This window comes from Carettochelys insculpta, chromosome 27 (assembly GCF_033958435.1).
Source record: "Carettochelys insculpta isolate YL-2023 chromosome 27, ASM3395843v1, whole genome shotgun sequence".
Taxonomy (NCBI): domain Eukaryota; kingdom Metazoa; phylum Chordata; order Testudines; family Carettochelyidae; genus Carettochelys; species Carettochelys insculpta.
The window spans coordinates 2,064,703-2,089,302 of record NC_134163.1 but is presented as its reverse complement, the minus strand read 5'-3'; the positions used below and the strand labels follow the sequence as shown (position 1 = coordinate 2,089,302).

The following is a 24,600-nucleotide window of genomic DNA, read 5'->3' as shown; positions in this document are numbered from 1 at the left end:
GTGCACATCAAATTTATTCCCTACATGGATGGAAAAAAAAATGAGAGGCAACGTCTCCAAGGGACATGCCAGCTGTTCTGCTCCAGTGGCTTTGTACTGCAAATGGGAGTGAATAAGCCACATGAACAGCTTGCAAAGTGCTCTGGGGCCTCGTTAGCCCGGATGAGGAACATGCCTGTGAAGGAGCCACAGGCTGTGGCTGTGAGAACTGGGCCCTGCTGTGGAACATGCCAGGCAGCACCTCTCCCGCTCCAGGTGGGCAGGGCCAGGTGAGCGCAGGGCTCGGCAGGGCTGAGGCCAGGCCCAGCACTGCTGCTGTAACACAAGGAGCGAGGCCACGTCCCATGGGCACCACAGCAAGAGGCTGCTCCGGGGAGAGCTCCTGGGGAGCCCCAACCTCCTAAGGTGAAGCCTCCCCCCGAGTCCCCTCCTTCAGTCTCTCTGCTACCTGAGGCAAAGTCTTCCCCGACCCACCTGAGCTGAGCCCTGCACGCGAGTGAGGCAAGCCCGGGCCAGCTCGCAGCGTGGAGACCTCCTCGTGGGGCGCCAGGGCCCCATCTGCAGAGCTGCTGTGTGTCCCTCCTGGCTGGGTGCTCTGGAGATTCTGCCAGCGCCAGGCTACAGGCAGCCAGTGCTGAGTCAGTGGAGGGGGCGGTTCCTGGGAAACCCCCATGCACCCCAGGCAGTATGGGATTGCGCCTGCACACTCTGCCCTTCCCTCCCCAGCTAGTGAGGGGTCAGGACCCTGGTTCTGCGAAGCCCCTTCCCACAGCCCCCTGCTGCTCTCAGAGCCTCCTCTGCCCCTCTGGCATGTGCTCAGCTCTGGCCACCCCAGGGGTTTTCACACAAGCCAGCCTCAGCACCAAGGGGCTTTTTGTGAAATTCCCTAGGGGAGCTCAGCCAAGCCCAGGAAGGGCCACTGGCAGGAGCCTCAGAGATCAATACTTCCTCTAGATTAGCCTACCTCGCTTCAAAGAACACCCAGGATCCCAGGCATGGACCAACTTCCCCTTGAGCTAGCTACTGCACAGAACAATCTCTGTGCTTGACAAACTGGCCCCCTAGGCTGCTTCCCTAAACATAAGCGAGATCAGGAGATGTATCCTGGGTCTGTTCCTAAAGATAGGTTCCTAAATCCATATTCAGTCATTTGCTGAGGTAAAAATTCATTAATGCAGCTTTGAGGATGCTGGTTGTATCGTGCACCGTCACCAGCATCAAATTCAGCAAAACTCAGACTTGTGACAAGGAAATTGGGAGATCATATATGTTCCTATTGATCATACAACTAGGTGACGTGTCAAGAATATGGCCATGGAAGTTCATTGTTGGTAAAACCAAAGTCATGCACACTGGGTAATGTAATCCCAACTGCACAAACAAAGTGGTGGGGTTGAAATTAATTATTACTTTTCAGTAAAGAGATCGTCAAGTTACGCGGACATGTCAAACGTGGCCCAATCGAATTTTAAAACAAGAAATTCATATTAAGTATTAAATTCTCAGTTAAAATTATTGTATTGTAGTCAAACAAGACCTGAAAAATTATAAAATACAACTAAAATGTAATCTAATAATAATAAATAGTGACGCCTTTCCAACAGAAGTACATCTCCTTTGGTGGCCCTGAAAGCTGCCAGTGTTCCTTTGTAACAGTGCTTCCTATGCTTTGAGTTTGACAGGTCTGTGCTAGGTGCTGCACAGAGACGAAAAAGTAATTTTCTCTGGGCATCTCTCAGTCACTCCACTGGACTCCAGTGGCTGACGTGTTAATCTTGATAAATTCTGCAAAGGGACTGAGAGGTGGAATAGGAAATTGGAGCTGAGTCTCAAGGATGTTGTTCTTTTCCAAATGCACCGCAAGCTAAGCTGCTCTGGTGAAGCCAAGCAGTGAATCCAGGGAAGGACAGAGGAGCCCAGGTGTACAGCTGAGCTTTTTCAGTACATGTCTCAGCAGTGCAGAAGGCCAGTAGACCACTGACTTCTCTCAGACCATGACAAGGAAGAAATGCAAGGCTATGGTGTGATCACGCAGCAAAGCTCGCCTCAGACTGCATTGGTGATCAAGGCAGCAGCCTGGCCCACTTGTGTTCAGGACAGATCCAGTGAGCCCGGAGGAAATCCACCATCAGGCGATCAGCAAGGCCTCTGAAATGGAGTTTGCTGAGTTGGGGGTGGGTGTTGATTGATAAGCGATGTGGTAGAGTGACGCAAGCCAGCTCAGGGTTCATTCGAAATGAACAAATGTTTTCTGCCAAGAGTCTTCAGATGGAAAATGCTGATTCAGTGGAACCAAAACATTCTTCACCACCGTGTTGATTGCGATGAAACATTCAATGGAAACCAGGCAGATAAGCTGGCGAGTTAGCGCAGCTTCTGGCTAGCCCACCTGCCTCGCGGCTGGCTCACCAGCAGGTGAGCAGGGTCCCAGGCTCCGTGGGCGGCCAGCTTCTCAGTAGCCAGCCTCCACTGCTTCCCAGCCCGTTTCTTAGTCTGGAATTTTTCCCCCTCAGATATTTCCATTCCATGGACAAATTGCCATTTCCACCTGTTGAGTCCAGCTTGAAGCATTGCTTTTTCTAGAGCTCTGCACACCTCATTGGCACACCTTCCCCCCACCCCCAACCCGTTACTGGCCTTTGCTCGACTGAAGAGGCTCTGCATAAGTAAGGTTAATTAAGGAGGCATCATTTTGCTGAGTGACTGCTGGTGCCAGTGCCCACTAATGTGTTTATGCACAACCCAGGGTGACAATACACATATAATGTAATTAACAAAAGACATTATTATTGCATCTTATTGCACTGCAAGCCAGCAATCAGAGAACAACTGGCAGCTCTGCCACTGCCTACCCTTGACCCCATTGGCAAGTCCCTGCCTTCTCACCCTGTCTGCCTTCTCTATTTTGACAGTGAGCTGCTCTGGGCAGAGGCTGTTCCTTGCTGCATGTTTGTACAGCACCGAGTGCACTGGGGCCCAGATCTCAGCTGGAGCCTTTCAGGGCTACAGGACAAATGACAATAAAAAGAGAAGTTAACCGATCGCACCCTGGCTATATAAAGATCTCCCCTGCCTACATGTAAACAAGAGGAAGCCCTTCCCGATGTGTTTAGCATGCAGAGGATTAGCCTCCGGCTGGGTCACGGTGTGTTTGGAAACATTGGGGTGAGAAGCAGAGGTGCTGAGCAGCGCCGTCCTCGGCAGCGCACAGAGAGGCTTTCCGTTGTGCCTGAGAAGGTGCTTGTTAAATGTACAGTCAGAGCCACTGGGTCCTGCAGGGGAGATGGAAAGTCGTTCTGACCCAGCCCCCATTTCGGGGATACCTGAGGGCCTGTGGCGTGCGGTCCCCAGTGGCGAGTGACTTGCTGAAGGTCACACAGAAAGTCTGTGGCAAAGCAGAGACTTGCAGCCCAGCCTCCCCTATGCCAGATCAGCTCCCCAACTTTCCAGCTCAGTTCTGCTTCATCAGGCCTCTCTCCCCTTTGCCCGTAACATGCCTCTCAGACAGCCAAGGGAGGGAGAGCTGGAGATAGGAGGGCAGTGGGGCAGATGGCAGGGGCTGCCTCACTGGGTCCTTTCCAATGGGTACCATGAAGCCCTGGCCTGGCCTGGCCTAGACAGGGCCTGGCCAAGGCACATGGGTCTGCTCTCTGGCTTATTAGTCTCAGGCAGGCTGTCAAAGGCTGGCATTGCATGGTGGCTGTTGTCCTCACAGGGCGCTGCCTGGCTGGCAGGCTGGGCTGTGCTCTACCTCTGGGCCCCCGTTCCTCTTCACTTGGGAGACTTGGTAGCACCTACCCTGAGACGGTATCCTCCGGGCTGGGAGCTGTCTGCTGCACCCTCAGATCGAATGCTGTGCCGCACCTGTGGGCTCAGGGCTACCAAGCAGTGACAGGCGCCGAGGAACTGTGTGCAGGTACCAGCCTGTCCTCTGACCTGTGAATCAGGCCCGTGTGCGGCAGACACAAGCAGCTGCTGTGCTTATGAGAAGCACATGGGGTCTTTTCTGGGGACGAGGCAATGCACTGCTTTTATTGAAACGACGTCATGGCAAGCAGCACGTGCTCCTGCAGATGGGTTGGACAGTTCCCAGTCCATCACAGCTTGAGTCAGACTAGTGGCCTGTTAGGGTCGGGTCCGTCAGGGGACTCTGGTTTCTGCCCCGGGTGGCTGCCTCTCCCATACCCCTGGGGTACACAATCTGCACATCCATTTGTCAAATACAATGCACTGCGCAAACAGAAGGCTACTCTTCTGTAACAGAGATTCTCACCGTTAAAGCCTCAGTCCACACACAAAACAGGCCTTCGATCGCGCCTAAGTGCTGAGGTCAGTCAGGCTCATCAGAGGTGTCCGAAATCTTGAGATCAGACACGAGATGAAAATTATCCCATCTGGCAAAACCCTTCTAGCCCCGTGTTGCTTTCCAGCACTGCTTGCAGGAGACAGGTGGCGCACGCGTCTTCGTTTGGCAAAGGGCGCATAGGATTCTCCCGGGGATACAAGTCCATTGCTTGGAGATCCTCCATCAGGAGGGGGCTTTACCTGGCTACTCCAGGGCTGTGATTTGCAGCAGCAGCTGTAGCTGAGCGAAGGCACTTTCGATAAGTGTCAGGATCGGATGGAAGAAGTTGACGCCCATTCTGTGGTCAGACACTGACCACTGCAAAGGGCAGATGCTCCAGAGCAGCCACATGACTTAAGCTAGCCTGTTCCATGCAGTACTGCAGAGCCTCCAGAGATCGAGCAGTTGTCAGTAGGGGACAGTGAGCTAGTGAGCGCTGGCAAAGAGGAACAGGAGAGCCCCACTGAGCAGGGTCTGCCAAGCTGCATGGGTGGCGGGTGAGGGCAGAGCAGAGAACACCAGGATAGGCAGAGAGGCTGGATCTGGTCTACCCATGCTCAGACAGCTGCCCTCACCAATGATGCACATTCGTGACAATCAGCACGAGGAAGGGACGTCTCCAGGACGTCAGCCCGTACCCACTATGCTGCTGTTTCGGACAGGCCTGATCAGGGCTGGCCCAGTGAAGATCCCACGGTACTGTCTGCAGTAGAGCACTGGCCAGGCTCCCACTCTGGGGACTTCACATGAGTGCCCAGGTTCCCCTGGCTGTACAATTGTCCGTGCTTTAGCGACCTCCTGATAGGAGCATTGCGCCGCTCTACCGATCGGCGGCCACATTTCACCCCAGGGGTGGCTGCCTCTCCCATGTCCCTGGGGCACACAATCTGCACATCCATTTGTCAAATACAATGCACTGCACAAGCAGAAGGCAACTCTTCTGTAACAGAGATTCTCACCGTTAAAGCCTCGGTCCACACATAAAACACCAGCCCATGTGGGAAGCCTTCAGGTCCCAGAACTGTGCTTTCAAACTGCCAACTGAGCCATGGCCTCATGCAGGTGGCCTCCTCCCCGCACAGCAATGGGAGCAGATTGCTTCCGCTCATTAGCATTTGACAAATAACCACAGAGAGAGCGAAAAAGTCCCCAGCAGGATATGAACAAGCTTAGGGCTTCACTGCCACCTGACTGCACCGACCGAGCCTGTCTTTATTTTTCCATTCCTTATCGCCCCATCGCACCTTCCCTTGTGAGCGGGAGGGGTGTGCTGCATCTTCTGGGGCTGCTGCAGGCTCAGAGCAGCACAGTGTGAGTTAACTGGGAAAGGGCAGGATCATAGAATCATAGAACACTAGGACTGGAAGGGACCTCGAGAAGCCATCGAGTCCAGCCCCCTGCCCCAATGGCAGGACCAAGTACTGTCTAAACCATCCAACCACCAGGATGTGCCGGAGAGGTGCAGGGGCCGTTCCTGAGCCTGCGAGGGCATATGTAAGTGTTGTGTGTACAGGGAGGAGGGGGACTCTGCATAAGGGTTCCTGAGTTCCTTCCCCTCAGTGTGATCAGTTCCACTGACCACCGACTAGCCAGCCACCGCCAGTAAGTGTAAGGGCTGCTGGGGACGGAGGGGCCTGACAGGGCAGGGACAGAGCCACGCTAGCCAGAGCTGCCAGCTCACGTAGGGAAAGGGGCATCAGGCACAGAGCAGGTGGTGGGCCAGGCAGCAGGTAACCAGGCCCAGGCAGCTGGTGCGCTGGGCAGAAGTCCCATTCACTGACCAATAAAACCTTGCGAGTTTAGGGGTCTGGGCAGTGCTGAGCCATGGCCCAGGATTCAGCTGGGGGACTTTGAGTGGGCTCAGTTGCTCCTATCCCTGTTGGTGCAGCCCCCAGGGCTCTGCTCCGGCCCTGAGGTGAAGTCTGGCCACTGATTTGGAGCCCCTAGCAGGAGTCTGGCTGCCCAGGCTGGGAGGGTCACTTTCTGCAGCGCTGCAGACACTGCGTAGACTGGGACGCAGAAGCAGCTGCTGCCCTGCGTCCAGAAGGGTAACCCCGCTTCAGCGACAGCAGCAATGCAGCGAGGAAGGGGAGTTTCTCGAACCCAGATTGCTCTTCACTTTCCTACACGGAGCAGCATTCCCCTAACCTCCCTCCCATGGTGCCAGAGAAATTAGTCCTCACTCTCCTTCTGGCCAGTTGTGCATTATTACTCAGGCAGAATGGTCACCATGTGCCACACCAGACGTGGCTGCATTTCCATAAGGGGCGAAAGATCTCAACATGCCCGGTCTGGGATCCAGAGGGATGAAAGTTTCCTTGGTCGTCTCATTATTATTTATTCCTTTTAAACACATGGCCATGTGCTGTCCTGACCTGCTCACTTCCTTAGGGGAGAGAAGGCCAGGTCCCAGGGGAAGCCAGAGGGTGCAAGTTCCTCAAAGAAAACCATCCTAACAGAGGCTGAGGGGTTTCTGTAAACACCCAGTCATTTCACTTAGGGCTGAGCCTCAGGGAAGCCCTCCTCCTGGCAAAAATGTGGCTTCTTCGCCATTTGTTTGGCTTGTGAGCACAAAAACAGAAGCAAAATGTGAATTACATAGACAAGTGTTCTATTTTTTCTCACTATAAAGCTTTCAGTGCTTAGCAGATGTTTTACTAAGTTAATTAATTGTTATGCAGTCCAGTAGTTTCTTTAGAACCACCTACAACACCTTCTATTTATGTGCTTATAACAATGTATGGCAAAATAACCAGGACTGTGACACGCTCCTACCTAGTCATCTCGTGTGCCTCAGTTTCCCCATCCATAAAAATGGAACTAATGATGCCGTGAACCCTCAAAATGCATGATTTCCAGGTGTGCTTTTTTCACATTAACTCGAGTTAAGCATAACTCAAAATCCTGCTCCCCTGGCCCTGGCTCAACCTCCCAGCCCTGTATGCCTCTGACTCACCCCGCCCTGCACAGCCCTAGTTCATCCCCTGCCGTGTGGCGCAGCTTACCACCTGTGTATGGCTCCGGCTCACCACTCTCACCCTGATTCAACCTCTCCAGGGCCCCAGTTCAACCCCCTGTGAGAGGCTCTGGCTCAACCCCCTGGCTGTGGTTCAAATCCCCTGTGGCCCTGGTTCAACCTGCACATTTAAACCCTTCGTGGCCGCAGTTCAAACCCCCATGGCCTGGCTCCTGCGCACAGCCCCAGCTCAACTCCACCCCTGCCCCCGCTGCAGGCTTAACCCCCCTCCTCCACAGCCCCAGCCCACCACCAGGCTTAACCCTCCCCAACTGCCCTCCAGCCCCAGGACTTACCTCCAAAAGGAGCTGCAGGTGCTCCTGCTGCTTCCCTGGCTGCAAAACATGCATTCTGCTGGGGAAAAAGCTGCCCAGCGACTTACGCGAAATTCGACGTATGCCAGGGTGCGTGGGGACTGAACCCTTGCATAACTCAAGGGGCTACCGTACTCATCACCTTTGCCAAGAGCTTTGTGACCGACTGATGAAAGGTGCTACATGACAGCTGGGAAATATTCCTTATAAGGCTTTTGTAGACAGCCCCTTGGCATGAAGCAGGACCACACAAGGTGCAAGGTGCTTATCCTAGGGCAGAGTGAGTGCAGGGTGGTCGTGTGTGAGAGCCACTCTGCCCTGATATGAGTGACTGCACTAGGCACTACAGCCCGAGTCCAAGAGAGTGGGTTGGAGAACTTGGCCATATGTAGTCAGCCCATCAATGAGGCCAGGTCCTTACCACAGATATTAGCTCTCTAGCTTCAAATGCTAGAGCGGGGCTGTCTTCATGAGCATGGCTGGGCAGTTGTCAGCAGCAGCGAGTGAATCGGGGAACCCGGCTCTGAAAGTGTAACTGCCCACAGGCAGCCATGAACCTGGGATCTCAGTGGAGGCACCTCTACAGCTTGAGCTAAAGGTCAGCTGGCTCTCAGCTTAGGGTGCCGAGGACACTTACTCGTTCTCTGGGAAGTGCTCTGGGTACCACCACGTGGGACAGTGAACCACACCTAGGTGTGTGGGTTAAACCTGCACTAACGGAAAACCCTCCGTTAGAAAAAGGCGTCTGTATAGAGCATCCAAGCAATCCAGTTCCTTGAAGCAGGATGAAGGCGGCTGAGAACAGGGCCAGCTCATAGACGGGTGCCAGCTGTGCTGTGCCGTGCCGTGCCGTGCCTAGGGCAGCGTGCAAGGCAGCGGGTGAGGCCATTCTACCACGCTGGAAGGTTCCATGGCAGTTGCAGCAGCCAAGCGGGAGGAGGATGTGACTGTCAGCTGGGAGCCAGCCAGCTGGGGGTAGTTTCTACCCTGGAGCCTGGCACTACTCTGGCACTGCCAAGAAAGGTTCTGGAAATCCTAGGGCACAAGCCCAGTGTGCTACCTTGTAGGGCCACCGCCACCTGGTAAGCAGGAGCAGGCAGAGAGATGCAGTCTCCCAGCTCTTCCCATCGCTGTGTTACTCCTCATCCCAGCCTTTGCCTCATGCCCACTAGTGCTGGTTTGCCTTCCCCAGGGGCTGGTGCCGTGGTCGCCAGTGGAGATCCCCCAGTGCCCCTCCCGTCACTGTGCGGGAACATTCCAGCCGGGCAGGTAGGGAGGCAAGAACGCAGCTCCCAAAGACACAGCTGAGCTCAGGCAAGGCCAGTACCTTTGCTAGTACCTCTCTTCCCATGCTTGGGCTTTGTGGAGTAGGAAGGCACCAGCTGGGGTAGATTATTGTCTCTTTACTCCCCGGGGCTGCAAGGGCCTGAACTCAATGAGAAGTGCTAACAGGAGAACAGCTCCGGGGATTATTTCTGTCTCACCCACCTGTGGGTTGTCGTCTTTCCATTAGGCCAGTGGTTCTCAACCAGGGTACATGTACCCCTGGGGGTATGCAGAGCTGTTCCAGGGGGTACATTAGCTCAGTGCTTCTCAACCTGGTTTATAAATAAAAATCGGACTTATTTTATAGCCATCTAATTTTATTTATCATTTTTGCACAATCCTAAATCCAGTGCCAAGGTTATTGCCTATATTTAATTTCTTCCAACCAGCCAGTTACGATGAAGTTGTTTGAACAAATGTGTTGCAATGGTAGAAAAAATGTGTGTCTGAAAATTGTAGGTACTGGGGGTACGTAGCATTTTTTAAGGGGGTGCTTTATAAAACACTGATTCTTGTAGGTGCTGCAGCAGGGCTTACCGGCGTGGCTTCAAGTGCTGCTGTGTTCTCCTGCTGCCACCACTATTCTGGTGGTGGTTTCTGAAGATGCCCCCGCTTCCTAATGTAACATTCAAACATCTACCAGCCCTTCACGCAGCCATCTACCTGCCCTCATAGCTGGCCCAGGCCTCCAGTGCAGGGTTCATGGTGCTGCTTTCACAGATTCCCTCAGCAGGGGCCTGGCCCTCATGTTTCTGCTCAGGCTCACCACAGAGTTACCCCTGGCCTTGCGCTCCCCAGCAGGCAAGCGCTGAGTCCAATGCTCTCACCGCCTTCGCTTCACCTAGGGAGCAAGGCTACAGCCAGCACAGGGGATGCTGGACCTCGGCCACCTAATCTTCCAGGGGCAGCCCACACTGTGAGAGCTGCATGGTCGGGGTGTGTTGCAACCGGCTTCATAACCATAACTAATAATATCACCAATAATAATAACAGAAAGACATAAATAGCAACAGGCTCCAGACTTCTCCCTGCAGCACTAATCCAACCTTGCTGACTTGGATTGATTTGCACCCGTGTGACTGACAGCAGAGTTTGTCCCAGCCTGTTGCGTTTAGATGTCATGAAGCGATACACCATGGCTGGCCAGTTTCACCTGGAGGGAGGTCTGTGGCTGGCTACAGAGATCTTCCTGTTTCTCTTGCCCATCTCAGCCTGGTTTCAGTTTTGGTCAGGCCTCGTGCAGGGGACTTTCTCAGTGCCTACAAAGGCCAACGTGTTCTAACATGGTCACTGATTCTGGATGCTTCTGGGTTTTGGATGCTCAACCTGGGGATCCTTAGCTCCTCCAGAAAAACGGACCTCAAGTGCCATCCAGCATTTAGAGCAGTGAGGGGCAACCGAGGCTAGCATGGGGCCCTCCTTCAGCTCAGTGGGCCGCCAGATTGTTGCATACTTCCCTGAGCTCTGCTGGGACAGGGTCGTTTGATTTGCCTCCTATAGGCACACGTGTATCTAGGATTTACAGGGTGTATCCTTTGAACCATATTGGGACTTCGATTGGATGCAGAGCAAGTGCATGACTCTTATAGTGTTCTGTGCAATCAGCACAGACCTTACCTCATGGGCCATTCTTTTAAGTGTGTGTCACTTTTGTAATACTGATAGGAAAAACCCCAGTGTCGGCAAAAACCAGCAGAATCTGGCAACCCTGTGCATGGGCAACAGTAAACAGAATGCCTTGGAGGCCACATGTAGAACCCTGATGGGCTGTAGGTTGCCCAGCACTCATTTAGAGGCTACTTGAAAAAAACAGAGCCCAATTTTAGCAGTCAAAGGGTACTGAAGGTGCCCAGCACTGTACAAATGGTGGCTTTTGGGGAAGGTGGTAAGTGAAACCTCACACCACTCCCAGGAGATGAAATTAAGAATACTGAACCAATTTCACAGAGGGGGAAACTGAAGCATGGAGTGGCTAAGAGAGTAGCTTGGGTCATAGGGTGAGTCAAGCTGCCATGTGATGCACAGAACTCGTTAGCAGGGGGTGATCTCTCAGGCCACAGCTACAGTACAGTGTTATTTTGGGATAACAGCTGTTATTTTGAAATAACTTTGCCATTGTTTACACTACGCGTGTGCTATTTTGAAATAAATAAGTAATAAATAAAGCAGGTGCTTTATTTCAAAATCAGTAACCCTTAATGCAGGAGGAATACCACCTATTTAGAAATAGGTATTTCAAAAAAGGCACTATTGAAACAGGGAGCAGCACTAGTTTGAAATAAGCCGTAATGGTGCCAATGGCACTATTTCAAAATAAGGCTGTGTCTGGAACTGCTGTTTCAAACTCACTGGGTGCTACTTCAAAATGTATGTTTGTGTGTAGCTGTGTTATTGCTAAATATGACATTCCAATATAGCCGTTTCAAAATAACTCTAGTGTGGCTGTAACTTCAGAGGCCAAAAGCTTATTGGGGATCAGAAAAGAGCTAGACCTGTATATGGGTAATAAAAATGTCCAGTAACTTCGAACCAACACAGATGAACACTGTATAGAACAGTTCCAGACGTTACATTATAATATTAAAGATTAAACGCAAAGGAACCTGAGCTATCGAAGGGATATAAACCCACGCGCATCAGAGCACAAACCACTCCCTAACTCTCAGTGGAATTTTTGCAGAGGACAGATTACTCAAGAATTGTTTCCTGTGGGGTTTCTTGTGCCTTCCTCTGACCCAGTATTGGCCCCTGTCTCTGATACCGTGCTGGGCCCAGGTCAGATCTAGCCTGGCAATCCCTATGTTCTGAACTCAGGTTTCCTTGCTAGCCCACTGGCCTGTTGTACCCTTGCATGCAAAGGACTTCTCAGCACAGGCTGAATTTTGCTGAGCCTAATGCAATTTAATCGATGGCTTGTACCCAAGTTGCAAACCTCTCTGACTGTTTCCTGCTGTGGTTTCCTGCAATAGTGAAGCACCTCCTCTGCTCAGCCTGGCCTTCCTCTGGCTGCCCTTTCTGGGCAGGAGGCAAATAAAAAAACAAACAGGTCAACAAACGCTTGTGGCCACAAATCCTGCTCCCTGGGTAGGCACCTCCTTGCCTTGCGCCTGAACAAAGCAGGTGAGCTACTGCAGGAAGGCATCTATCTCTCCATCCCCGTCCCACATAAACCAGTTTATAGCATCTAACCTCTATATGGCCAGCAGTTATTACTGTGATTGAGTCTCTGCCTGGCTGTAGCATGTAGGAGCCCCAGTCACAGAGCAGGGCCCCGACTTTGCTAGGCACTGTGCAAACACAAAAGAAAAAGATAATCGCCATAAGCAGGCCCATAAACTGCCAGGGTGTGGCCAGCCCAGTTCAGAATGCCGTATGACCACCCGAGGCCTGGTCCATTCTAGGCTGGCTGTTAGTGTGCAGTAGGCCTGTCCCTCAGGGCACCGAGTTGTCTAGCCATTGGGACTACTTAGTACCTTGCTGCTCTGTCTGTCTGTGCTGTTCTTCTGGTAGACGATCAGCTCGGTTGGGCAGGGACCATCTTTGTGGTCTGGGTTTGCACAGCGCCTAGCACTGTGGGATCCTGGTGTCTGATTGGGACTCCTGGGCATTCTGATACTACGACTACCCCTACTAATGAATGAGGAATCTGGGCAGAGAGCAGACGCAGGACTCAAGGAGTCGGGTTGACTGTCTTCTGAATGTGCCTGACGTGTTTGCGGAAGGGAGATGCCAGCTCAGCTCTTCTTGTACCATGCTATAACCCCCTTGAAGGTCAGTTCCCAGGGTGCCACTGTACTCCCGGAGTTCACAGGTGTTTTCATTAACTCCTGGGAACTGGCTGTGATCTGTAGGTGGGAGTGAGATATCTTGATACTAGAACCAAGAGCGCAAATAGCAGCTCATTGGTGGAGAAGACTTGGCACAGACTCAGCCAGCAGCGAGACATGACGCATTGGGTCCAGACTGAGAGCTGGCCCTACTGAGACGGGTGGTAAGTCTTTCCTGCTATTACTTTGCCAGGCGTTGAGGGGCTGCTGGGGAAACCTGCAGATTCCAGCTTGAAAATGGCGATAGAGTGGTTCTCTCTGGGGTCACATGCACAGAGCACAGCAAACTGGCCTGTCAAATGGACAATCTCTGGCTGTGCCAGATGCTCCAGGGGAAAATGCAAAAATTCTGAAGCACAGAATTAGGAGAAGGTTCTTCTTTGCCCTGGTTGCTTGATGGCTGGTTTGTGCCCAGTTTTTCTCTCTCTTATGCTTGTATCTTGCCTAGTGGAACTGCCAATGTTCTCATTTCCCCAATGAACTGTCTAGTCCTGTTGTTGTTGTTGTTGAGTCCTGCTAAATTCTTGGCTGTGGCAGCAGGTCAAGGTCATGAGTTCCGGCAGTTAGTGCTGCCCTGCATGAAAAGGCATTTTCTTTCATCGTGGGCTGCCAGTGCTCGCCGGGGTGAAGGTATTGGGGGCTTTTCAACTTAGATGGTGACTGCAGAACTAGAGCCTATCACAGTTCCAGGCTGGATCGAAGGTGCAGTGTTTTATAGCAGAGCAGTGGAACAGCTCACTAGGGGATGTGGTGGACTCTCCATCGCTCAGAAATCTCTAACTCAACACCAGGTTTCTTCATAAACCCTCCTCTGTCTCAGTGAGCAGCTAGGGGCATGATGGGGCATTACCAAGCCTGTTATGAAGGAACTCAGAGTAGATGATCCTACAAGTCCTTTCTGGCCTTAAACTGGCCCCTCAATAAAGGATTCTGGGGGTATAGATGGAGATGGCCCAAGCAGCCCTCTGCTAACAGTGTCCCTGGGTCTGGGGCCATATGGCAATGCAATGGCTGATGGAATTCTGCTTCCATTCCCTAGGTCCAGCCCGCAGCACGCCTGAGCTGGTCTGAGGAGCCCCAGCAGCGGCTGAGATGCCGGACGCTGCCAGCCACCTGCCCTTTTTCTATGGCAGCATTTCCCGGTCAGAGGCAGAGGAGTACCTCAAACTGGCTGGCATGGCAGACGGCCTCTTCCTGCTGCGCCAGTGTCTGCGCAGTCTGGGGGGCTACGTCCTCTCCATGGTGCACAACCTGCAGTTCTACCACTACCCCATTGAGCGCCAGCTGAACGGCACCTACGCCATTGCAGGGGGCAAGGCGCACTGCGGGCCGGAGGAGCTCTGCGAATTTTACTCCAAGGACGCGGACGGGCTCTGCTGCACCCTCCGCAAGCCCTGCAACCGCCCCAGCGGCATGGAGCCGCAGCCCGGCATCTTCGACAGCATGCGGGACAACATGGTGCGCGAGTACATCCGGCAGACCTGGAAACTGGAGGTACTGGCTGGTCCCCAGACAGACACTCTGCTTGAAACCCCCTGGGCGCTTGCTGCAGCTAGTCACTTGGTCCTTCTCTGTCCTGTGCTCAGCACAGCTGGGGCTCCTGCCCGTGGGAAAAGCTGCTACCCCGAAATGTCCTCCCATTTCCAGCTCCCTGGGCAGACAGAGCTCTGATCCTTCACCTGTGCCTTTCCATTCCTCTATCCCTCTACTCTGGCTTAACAAGGCAGGTCCCCTCTGTCCAGGGTGGCCACTGCAGTGCAGGGTTCGGAAGAGGGTGGGGATAGGCCCAGGCCCTTAGCTTGGCTCCAGTGCAACGTGCCCTCTGAATTGTCCATCCCTGTGCACTCAGACATGTGCAAATGTACACCGCCAGTAGGAACCAAATCCCATCTGGGGGTGCTGCTGATCCCCTCGGTGGCACACACATCTTCCCTCGGTGGCAGCTGCCCACACACACAGCTTACAGGTGGAGAGTCGGGAGATGGGAATGAACCTGTGACTTTAGGGGATAAAGCAGCTGGTGCTCAGGTGAGGTTGTCCGGCAGACTTCATGTTCCCTTGCCAGTGGTCTCAGTGCCTGGGGGCTACACGGGAGCCCTGCAGGGTGATGGGCACTTCTGGGCACTCAGCCGCTGCTGGCAGCCCATTGTGGCCATACGTCAGGGTGCAGTGCAGAGCCAGACCCTGTGACCTTTATTCTGCTTGTCATCAGTTCTTGCTCGGTGGAGTCAGGGAGTGTTTGTGGCAGACACGGGAACACAGCTGGCGCCATATCTAAGCATTCCACGTACGGAACAACCAGAGTGACGCCGATCCAAGGCAATCAGCGACGTCCCTCCCGCTAAGCGGGCGTGTGGCTCACTTTTTAGTGTGTGTTTTTATTAGTTTTAATGTGATTTAGATTTAGCAATTTAGATCAGCCGAGCCTGTACAGAGCCCCCACTCCAGGATGCCCACTGCCAGCTGTCTCCCCACCAGGCTAGGACCAGGAGACTCAGGTTCTACTCCCTGCTATGCTGCCAGTTGTTTGGTACGGGCAAGTCCCTCCACTGCCCTGTGTAAAATGGGGTAATGATACTGTGCTCCATTGCAAAGTGCTTTGAGCTGTATGGGCGAAAAGTGTCAGGTGTTTTCCTAATGACCCACCTGCCCCGAAGTCCTGCCTCCAACAGAGACTGGCACTGGCTGCTCCACAAAAGCAGATGCAGTAAACTCCTTCACGGACACTTCTAAAACAACCTGCTCACATGGAAAGTCGCTGCCAGCCCCCCAGCAGACAGACTGGCGTATGCCCTAGAGCTCATGTCCCTTACGTAATTCTACCCTCTAGACCATGCAACTGTGCATGTATTTATTAGCCACAGACATTTCCAACCCTTTTTGGAAATCCGCTGTGCTCTTGGCCTGAGTGAGCTCTTGTGGCAGAAGGTTCTGCCGGCTATTGGACGTTGTATGTCGAGCTTCGACTGGCCCCAGGTTCACATATTACCAAAGAGGGCGATCAGACGTTTCCTCTCCACCTTCTGTACGTTACCCGATACTTTGTGCAGCGTATGGTTGCAGCATTCCATTTCGGCCCCCTCCTCGCTAAGGAAGATAGTCACAGCCTTTAACGTGTCTCTTCGTAGTAGAGCTGCTGAATGGATTTCCCACTTCCAAAATGCCTCCAATTCTGCAATACCTTATTTGCAGACAGGGCTTCCAGAACAGCACGGGGGAGAGTGGGGCTTCAGAGGCAGGGGCAGCATTGATTCACACAGTGACGCCACCGTACTTTCCATGTTACGTCCTAGCCCCTCCTTTAGACACCCTCAGTGTGCCACCTGCAGGCAAGGAAGAAAAGGCTTATGGGAGCCATACCCTGGCTGTGCACTGGGAACAGCTCTGAGGCGAGTCTAGGGAGCAAAGCAAAGGGAGAGAGAATGGGCAGGAGGGCTGCAGAGAGTTGAAAAGGACCCTGATTGTCACTGGGAGACTCACCCCGAGGCTTGTGACCAGCTGTAACATTAGTCCTCTCCCAATGTCTCTTGCCTGCAAGTTGGGGCTCACTCTTTCCTTCCCCACAAGGAGAATGTGGGGGTGGGCCAGGCCCTCCTTTGGTTGACGGCGTTGCTCTGAACCTGCTGGGGAGCAGAATTCAGCCCAGCTTCACTCTGGGGGTGCTGCTAGACAGAGATTTATCGGCGACCAAGAGGGAGAGTCTGAGGTCTCCTGAGAGTCCACTGGTCCCTAGCTGAGGGGCTGCAGTAAAAACCAGCACTGCTGTGCAGCATCTGGGTAGAACAGTTTCCCTTCTTGCTTCCTTGCAGGGCGATGCCCTCGAACAGGCCATCATAAGCCAGGCTCCTCAGGTCGAGAAACTCATTGCCACCACCGCCCACGAGAAAATGCCCTGGTACCATGGAAACATCTCCCGGGAGGAGGCTGAACGCAGGCTCTACTCTGGAGCACAGCCTGATGGGAAATTCCTGTGAGTAACCGAGGCACTCTGAGGTACCCGTTCCTGTCACCATGACAACTATCTGCTTGTTTCTGGGGCGATGTGGAGCTGGGTGATGGCAGAGCCATCCTTATCGTTCACAGTGCCTGAGCACGTGCACCTGTGGGTTGGGAGGCTGCTCCCTGGCAGGCTGTTGGGGGTGAGAGCAGGGCAGAGAGGCTTTGCAGGTTTCCGAGCTGCCCTGAGCAGTCTCCAGCAGGACACCAGCCCAGTGGAGGCAGCAGGCTGGGACTGGCGGGGGGCTCCCCTGGGACGCTGCAACTCAAGGCTGGTCTAGAGGTGAGTGCCCTCACCCATGTCCCAAACGGAGCAAAGCCCACAGCCCCCGAGGGAGGGAAGGAGTCCACCCAGCTTTACATCGGGGGAGCCCATGTCCCATTGTCACCCCTGCTGGTGGGGGAGCAGTTGGGAGGCACCAGCTGCCAGGGTGGGGGGAGCCAGGGGGTGGCGCAAGCTGAAGGCTGGAGGACAAAGACTATTCGGGGGGACTAAAGGAGTTTGTACCCCTAGATTTCATATGCAAGGTCGGCTTAAAGTGCATTGCCCAGCTGCAAGGGCAGGTCTTAATGGCAACAAAGTCTGAGCTGCTTCACGGGGAGTTTGTTTCAACAGAGGGAGCTGGGGTGATTACATAAGGACGCGAGAATGCCCCGATTGGATCAGACCAAAGGTCCGTCTAGTCCAGTACCCTGTCCCACAACAGTGACCAGTGCCAGATGCCCCAGAGGGGGTCAGCAGAACAGGTAGTCACTGAGTGATTCCCTCCTCTGTTATCCATTTCCAGCGCTGCCCAGCACGTTAGTTAAAAGTTAGGGGCAAAAGGGCAGGAATGAGAGGTGTGCTGCTGGGATTTGCATTTGGACCCTGCTGTTAAATTTAGCATAAATAAATAAATACCCTTGGAAAAGGGGTAAACAGTGAGGTGACAAAATTCGCAGATGCCACAAACTTACTCAAATTAGTTAAGTCGAAAGCTGACTGCAAAGAGTTACAGGACTGGGTGAGTTGGCAAAACAAGGGCAGATGTTCTCCAGTGATAATAACAGGAAAGTAAGGCACATGGAAAAATATAATCCCAGCTATACATAACAATGATGGGGGCTCAAATAGCTCTTGCCACTCAAGAAAGAGACCTTGGCATCATTGTGGATAGTTCCCCGAAAACATCTGCTCAATTGCAGTGGCCATCTAACAACTAAAAAAGCCAATAGAATGGTGGGAATCATTAGAAAAGGCCGAGATAATAAGACAGAAAATATCATAGTGCCTCTATATAGAGTCATAGATGCCCGCCTCTTGAATGCTGCATGCAGATCAGAACTGAACAGGTGGATTTGGAAGAGGTACAGAAAGGACAACAGAAACGAATGGGGTTAGGAACAGCTTCCCCATCAGCAGAGATGACCAAGACTGGGACTTTCAGCTTTGAAAAGGAGTGACTAAAGGGTGGGGAGATATGTTGGAGGACTAGAAAATCATGAATGGTGTGGAAAATCGAAAAAGGAAATGATGTTTATTCCTTTGCAAACCTAACACACGATGGTCACCCAGTGAGATTTACAGGCAGCTGATTTAAAACAAAACAAATTCACAGTCAACCTCTGGATCTCGTTGCCAGGGGATGGAGGAAAGGCCCAGACTAAATCAGGGTTCCAATAAGAACAAAGTAAGTTCAAGGAGGACAAGCCCATCAATGGCTCTTAGCCAGGGGGTCTGTAATCCCTGGTTGCCAGAAGCTGGGAATGGGTCACAGGGATGGATCACTTGACGATTGCCTCTTCTGTTCATGCCTTCTGAAGCACCTACTGTTGGCCACCAATGGAAGAGAGGATCCCAGGCTAGATGGACCATTGGTCTGACCCAGTCTGGCCATTCTGATGTTCCTGCACAGAGCCCTGCCGTAACCCACTGGACTCCAAGCCCCTCCCCAAGCTGAGAGAGAGCCCGGGAGTCCTGCAGTCTCCCTGTACGTGCAGAGTTGGTAACGAAGTCAGAATATGTATGAAAATGTTAATCCTAACCGGCGTCCCGTCAGGCACTTGCCAGGAGGTGTCACTATGTTAGCAGTAGGGCTGAATTGGTCGAGCAGTTATTTAACTTTCTTTTAGCGAGGAAAGCGATTCGCTACGGTGCTCCTGGCAGCTAACCCTATCAGCCCCTACCAGCTACCTGCGGTTATCTGCCAAAAGCCCCCTAGAGTCCTGGGAAGAGGTGAGGTGGGTGCGGTGGAGAAGATGTACTGGGTCAACCCCTCACTCCCAGTTTGCTGGGTGGCTTGTGTCAGGCACGCTCAGGAACACTGCTGAAGCTGCTGTCCTCAGTGCGCCTCCCACGAGCTTCCCACTGGTTGTGGAAGTGGCAGCTGGGGGCTGGGGCTGGCCACCGGAGCCAGTGCCGCCTGGCCTTGCTGCCCCATCCCAGCGACTAGGAACACGCAGCAGCAGCAGCTGCCTGAGGCACGGCGGCCAGAAAGCTCAGGGGGGAGCCGCTCTGGGGCGTGTGTCAGGAGATCTGTGTGCACCAGGGCAGGGGGGCTCTGCACAGACTCCCTGAGACTGTCACACATCCAGGAGGTGTAAGATCCCCAGGGTCTGGGACCAGGCAGCCTGGAGAGATGTGGGAGGGGCTGCTTTTTCCAGGACTCTGGCACAGGAGCCAAGGGGGGACGCATGGCAATTTCCACTGGGTGAACCCCAGCCCTCAGCTGCCTCCTCCCCATCCCAGGCTGAGAGAAAGGAAGGAAAGTGGCACCTACGCGCTGTCCCTGGTCTATGGGAAGACCGTGTATCACTACCGCATTGACCAGGACAAGTCCGGCAAGTACTCCATCCCCGAGGGAACCAAGTTCGACACGCTGTGGCAGGTACATTGCTGTGGGACTCGCTGCCCCCGCGCCAGGAGAGGGCGACGTGCTTGTGTCTCTGTCCGGGGGGGCAGGGTTAGCCTGAGCCTGAGGAGCTCCTCAACGCCCATCGGCCAGCGAACGATCTGCTCAGTCTCAGGCGCGACGGGACTGCGCCTCTTTGCCTTCTCATTTTGCTCTCAGTCACATTTCACTGCACTGGAAACGCCCCAAGCGGCTCTGTGCCTGCAGATGTGCCTTGCTTTTGTCCTTGTTCTCCTCTGCTCTGTGCCGTGCCAGCCCAGCTCCCTGAGCCAGCGGGCTTGGAACTGCAACGCAAAGCAGGTTCCGCGTTCGGTGACAGAGGAGAGGAACTAATGGGGATACACCTCATGACCATGCACCAGACATGCTGCTTGTCGGACCAAGCAGTGACCTTTTCCCTCCCAACTCTGCCCACAGCTGGTGGAATACTTGAAACTCAAGCCGGATGGACTGATCTATTTCCTGAAGGAAAGCTGCATGAATCCCCACATGCCGGCAGGTGAGCTGAGTGTCGCCTCAGCCAGCTTTGGCCGCTGACACTGAATCTCGCCTTCACGCTGGGGATCTACCTGAGCCCAGTGGGTTGTTCACTTGCCAGTGGATTTGCCCATCCTGCCATATTAGAGCAGACGCCCAGGGCCAGCCCTTTTAGCAGCCTGCCTGCCGCCCGGTCATGTCCTGGGCTTTCGGCACACCTTGCTGCAGGGTTAACTCGTGGCCAGAGCCAGAGAGAGGATACTGGGTGCAAGGGCCTTTGGAGCAATTCCAACACGAATGCTGTTTGTAGCCGGTTTGGGCATTGGCTGTTCTCGGCTCCTGCTACAGGGCGGTCGTTGCATCTTGGCAGGGGCTCCCAAAAGGGGTAACAGAGGGACAGCTGCCCTCCTCCCCTGCGGCTGGGGGCAGAGCTCCCCCAACTGCTTCATGCCACACCACACACTGCGCCTGTCTGGTATCCAATGTCTGCCTTAGCAAAGCATCGGCTTAGGGCGCCAGTGCTCCCTAGAAGCGGTGCGCTTTGGGCAGCCGCTCAGGAGAGATTCAGATGCTGCCCAGCTGATCACCAGCACACCCACAACTAGGCTTTTGTTTCTACTGGTGGTGCACATTTGCACATGCCTGGGCACGCACAGAAAAAAATTATTCCACACATTGGTGGAGAAGATTAGAGGGAACATGCTCGGGTGGAACCCGTTCTAGCTTGGCTCAGTCTGGTATCCAGCACTGGCACTGAGAGCCCATTGTCTGGCATTGCACCTGGTGGGAAACAGTTCCTCCCTGACCCTGGCAGGGAAGGCAGCTCTGATCCAGCCAGATCCAGCCCTGGGATACGTGGGGTCAGTGCCTCAGTGGCATGAATTGCTTTAATCCTTTTGAACCCTCAATTCCAAATGGAGGCACCCGGCATCCAGGGCCCATGTCCAGCGAGGAATGGAAAGGGTCCTTGTCTGCCCTGACTCCCAAGCAGGGCCAAGCACCGAATGGGTTGGGGAGATGTCCAGGGGAAGCGAAGGGGTTTATTTTTCTTTGGTCATTTCTGTCTCTCGTCTGGTGTGGTCGCCCTGCTTCCCTTTAAGCTGTGTGTGTCTCCTGCTGGGGAGAGGCACTCGGCTGACAGCCGCTGTTTATCCCCACACACAGCAGGATCGCCCTGAGCCACGACAGGGCAGCTGTAACCAGCCCAGTGGCCTATGCCCTGGTCAGGCAGGATGCACAGTACAGCAGGGAATGGGGGTGTGCCGCTTCCCAAGCAATCAGGGCAGGAATTTGGGGCCCCTTTGAGGAACGCTGGCCTCTGTAGGTTGCCTGTGGATCCTGTGAGGAGAACCCCAGGCCACGGTTTCCCAAATCTACTCCCGATTCTGAGTTACCTTAAAGTGGCTGATTTTTGAGGTCAGGTGAACAACCTGCCCTGGAAACCAGCCCCTTCTAAGGCGCTTTAAGCCAGGCCCCCACACCCAGGCATCTCTTGGCAAAACCTCCACCCCTCTCTAGGCAACCTCCGTCCAGTGCCCTGTGCTTTTCTGGGAGCCTGGCCAGAGCTCCCACGGCCCAGCCTGAGCTGTGCCTGTGTAACTGCCCCCAGGCAGACTCAAACCTGGGATCTCTGGAGCTTAGTGAAGGCACCTCTACAGCTTGAGCTAAAAGCCACATGGCTGCCTGCTTTGGCTGTAGAGGCGATGCAGTCTTTCCCTGGGAGGTGGCCGAGGTGCCGCTCCATGGGACGGTGACCCCCACAGAGGTGCAGGGGTTACACCTGCTCAGAGGCTGGCTGCAGGGTCCCTCACCTCTCACCCACCCCAGAGTCTGGAGCACTCAGCTTCATTTTCTCCATGCTGTCAGAGCAGGCTGAGGGTCCCAGGACCGCCTGGAATCAGGCCTGTGCTAGGAGGCGAATGGAACCCCTTGAGCAGGGCAGTGAGCTAACACCAATGTCTCTTTCCTGATTTTCAGCATCCACAGCACCAATCCCGCCAGCACACCCCTCTGTGAACGTAAGTTTGGGGCTTTACCGCCTTTCCTCTTTCCAGAGCTTCTTGGTCCTTCCCTGTGCAGCCTGGTGAGAAAATCCTGCTGTTTTCTGACCTGGAATGGGGGGTACCTTAACCTGCGGGCTGGCTGTGCCTGGGGCAGAGGGAGGAGGTGAAGAGGCTGGGCACAGCTGAGCTGGAGATGGGAACAAACTCCAACCATGGGCCTGTGGTATGGGGAGCCCTGCTCAGCCCTGGCCTGGCAGAGCTTGGAAATACTCGGGCAGGCCTGGCCTTTGGCCCAGTCCTCATGCCCTCTCTGTGCCACCCTTCTCTGCCCTTCTGGCTGCAAAGTGCTGCAGGCAGTCTCCTGGCTCCGCAGTGGGAGGGGCGCAGAAGGGGCCAAGGCTGGGGATTCCCGTGTACTGTGACTCAGTGTCTGGCTAGTAAAAGGCTGATTCATTGCCGAATGCGCTCGCCCTTTGGAGAGCTGCCACCTCCTGAGGGTCTGTGCCTCTGAGCAGGGTAGGGGCACAGCTGGGCTGCAGATTGGCCATGGTGCAGCTCCCACCAGACCAATCCCAGGCTGGGGGCATGCAAGCCCTGGCGCGAGAAGAGAGCCTGGGTTCCCTCTTGGCTCCAAGCTGGAACCCTGTGGCCCACCCCCTTCCCTTTGACAGCTGTATGTGGGGTGGGAGGGAGAGCCTGCCGGTGGGCTGCCTGGTACAGCCAATGAAACCTCCACTTTATCCCTGTTTCTGTCCCAGGCCCAGAGACGCCAGGTGGCGCTGAACGCAGATGGCTACACACCGGAGCCCATAGGTGAGTGTCCCTGCCATGGTTAGCGCACGTCCAGGGCGGGAGCAGAGCTGGCACTACTGCCCATCCCGGCAGCTCTGCTCCAGCTGATTCGCACAGTGCCAGTGCCTCAGCCCCATGCGGTGGCAAGGGCAGGAGCTTTGGGGCTTTAGGCACTCTCAGGGACAATGCAAAGGTCCCCCAGCCGCCTGCATCAGTGCTTTGAAATGAGCGCTCCCAGGACAAGCCAGGCCCAGCTCAGCCCAGCCCTGTCCCCGAACCCGCAGACACCTACAATGCACACAGCAGTGCCCACGTGCCTCAGTGTGTGGGGCCCAGGCCCATGGTCGGGGAACCCTAATGGCTCCAACTCCACCCAGCAGTAGGGGCAGGAGGGGGCAGTACAAGCCTGGGAAGCCAAGAGCGGTGACCCAGAGGGAACGGGGAGGCCCAGGGTTCTCCAGAGAGAGTCCCAGGGATGGTGCAGGACAGATCCCTGGTCTTGTTCTCCTGCGGAAGGCCCAGGGAAATCTCGCATCCTGCCCATGGACACCAGTGTCTACGAGAGCCCCTACAGCGACCCCGAGGAGCTGAAGAACAAGAAGCTGTTCCTGAAGAGAGACCACCTGATGATCGACGAGGTGGAGCTGGGCTCAGGAAACTTCGGCTGCGTCAGGAAAGGTGTCTACAAGATGAGGAAGTAAGCGCCGCTCCCAGAAGTGGAGCGTGGCTCAGGCTGTGTGTGGATGGGGAGGGGCCAAACCTGTCCCAGCTCAGGGAAGTTTGGGTCTGACTCCCGGGCTTGGGCTCAGACACATCCCAAGAGCAGAAGCTGTGAAAGGAGTGGAGGCAGGAGTGGCTGTGCTGATGGGGGAGTGGGGTTTGCATGGGACAGCCAGTGGTGAAAGGTGCAACAGCAACTTTTTGTGCACTAGTGAGCGTGACGTGCATTGGAAAGGCCAGCGATGACTGTAAGTACTCGAAGGGGAGCTCCTGTTTATAAGGAAGGCACCTGTATCCCTGAGATAGGGAACAGACTTGAGGAAGAGGAGACAGGGGTTCCATGCCTGGCCCTGCAACTGACTCCATGTGTGGCCCTGGAAACGATCACCCTTTGCCTCAGTTTCCCCACCCGTGATGTGGCAGTAAGAATACTGATCCTGCTTTGTGAGTCTCCTCCAGAGCTATTGATTATAAATGCCACATGTTGTTCCTGTGCTAGACATGGGGAGAGAAGGAACTACCTGCCCCGAGAAGGAACTACCTGCCACGCAAATGGCCATTTCGAAGTTTACTAATGAAGCGCTGAAATGCATATTCAGCGCTTCATTAGCATGCGGGCGGCTGCGGCACTTCGAAATTGACGCGGTTCGCCGCTGCGCGGCTTGTCCCCACAGGGCTCCTTTTCGAAAGGACCCCGCCTGCTTCGAAGTCCCCTTATTCCCATCAGCTGATGCTGATTTCGAATTGCCGCAGCCGCCCGCATGCTAATGAAGCGCTGAATATGCATTTCAGCGCTTCATTAGTAAACTTCGAAATGGCCATTTGCATGGCCATTTCAAAGTTTGGGGCTCGTGTAGACGTAGCCATTATTTTGTTAGCTACTGCTGCCTGGC

General features: G+C 54.3%; 1 protein-coding gene across 1 annotated transcript in view; it reads left to right on the top strand.

Annotated features, from left to right (window-relative positions):
• ZAP70 (zeta chain of T cell receptor associated protein kinase 70) overlaps window positions 1–24,600 on the top strand; it is a 47,744-nt gene that overhangs the window by 12,357 nt on the left and 10,787 nt on the right. The window contains exons 2-8 of the mRNA XM_074978338.1: window positions 13,868–14,322; window positions 16,638–16,798; window positions 19,553–19,691; window positions 20,133–20,214; window positions 22,170–22,210; window positions 22,954–23,008; window positions 23,504–23,684. Coding sequence (XP_074834439.1) covers window positions 13,921–14,322; window positions 16,638–16,798; window positions 19,553–19,691; window positions 20,133–20,214; window positions 22,170–22,210; window positions 22,954–23,008; window positions 23,504–23,684 — 1,061 coding nt within the window. The 5' untranslated portion in view covers window positions 13,868–13,920. The remainder of the gene's footprint in view (window positions 1–13,867; window positions 14,323–16,637; window positions 16,799–19,552; window positions 19,692–20,132; window positions 20,215–22,169; window positions 22,211–22,953; window positions 23,009–23,503; window positions 23,685–24,600) is intronic.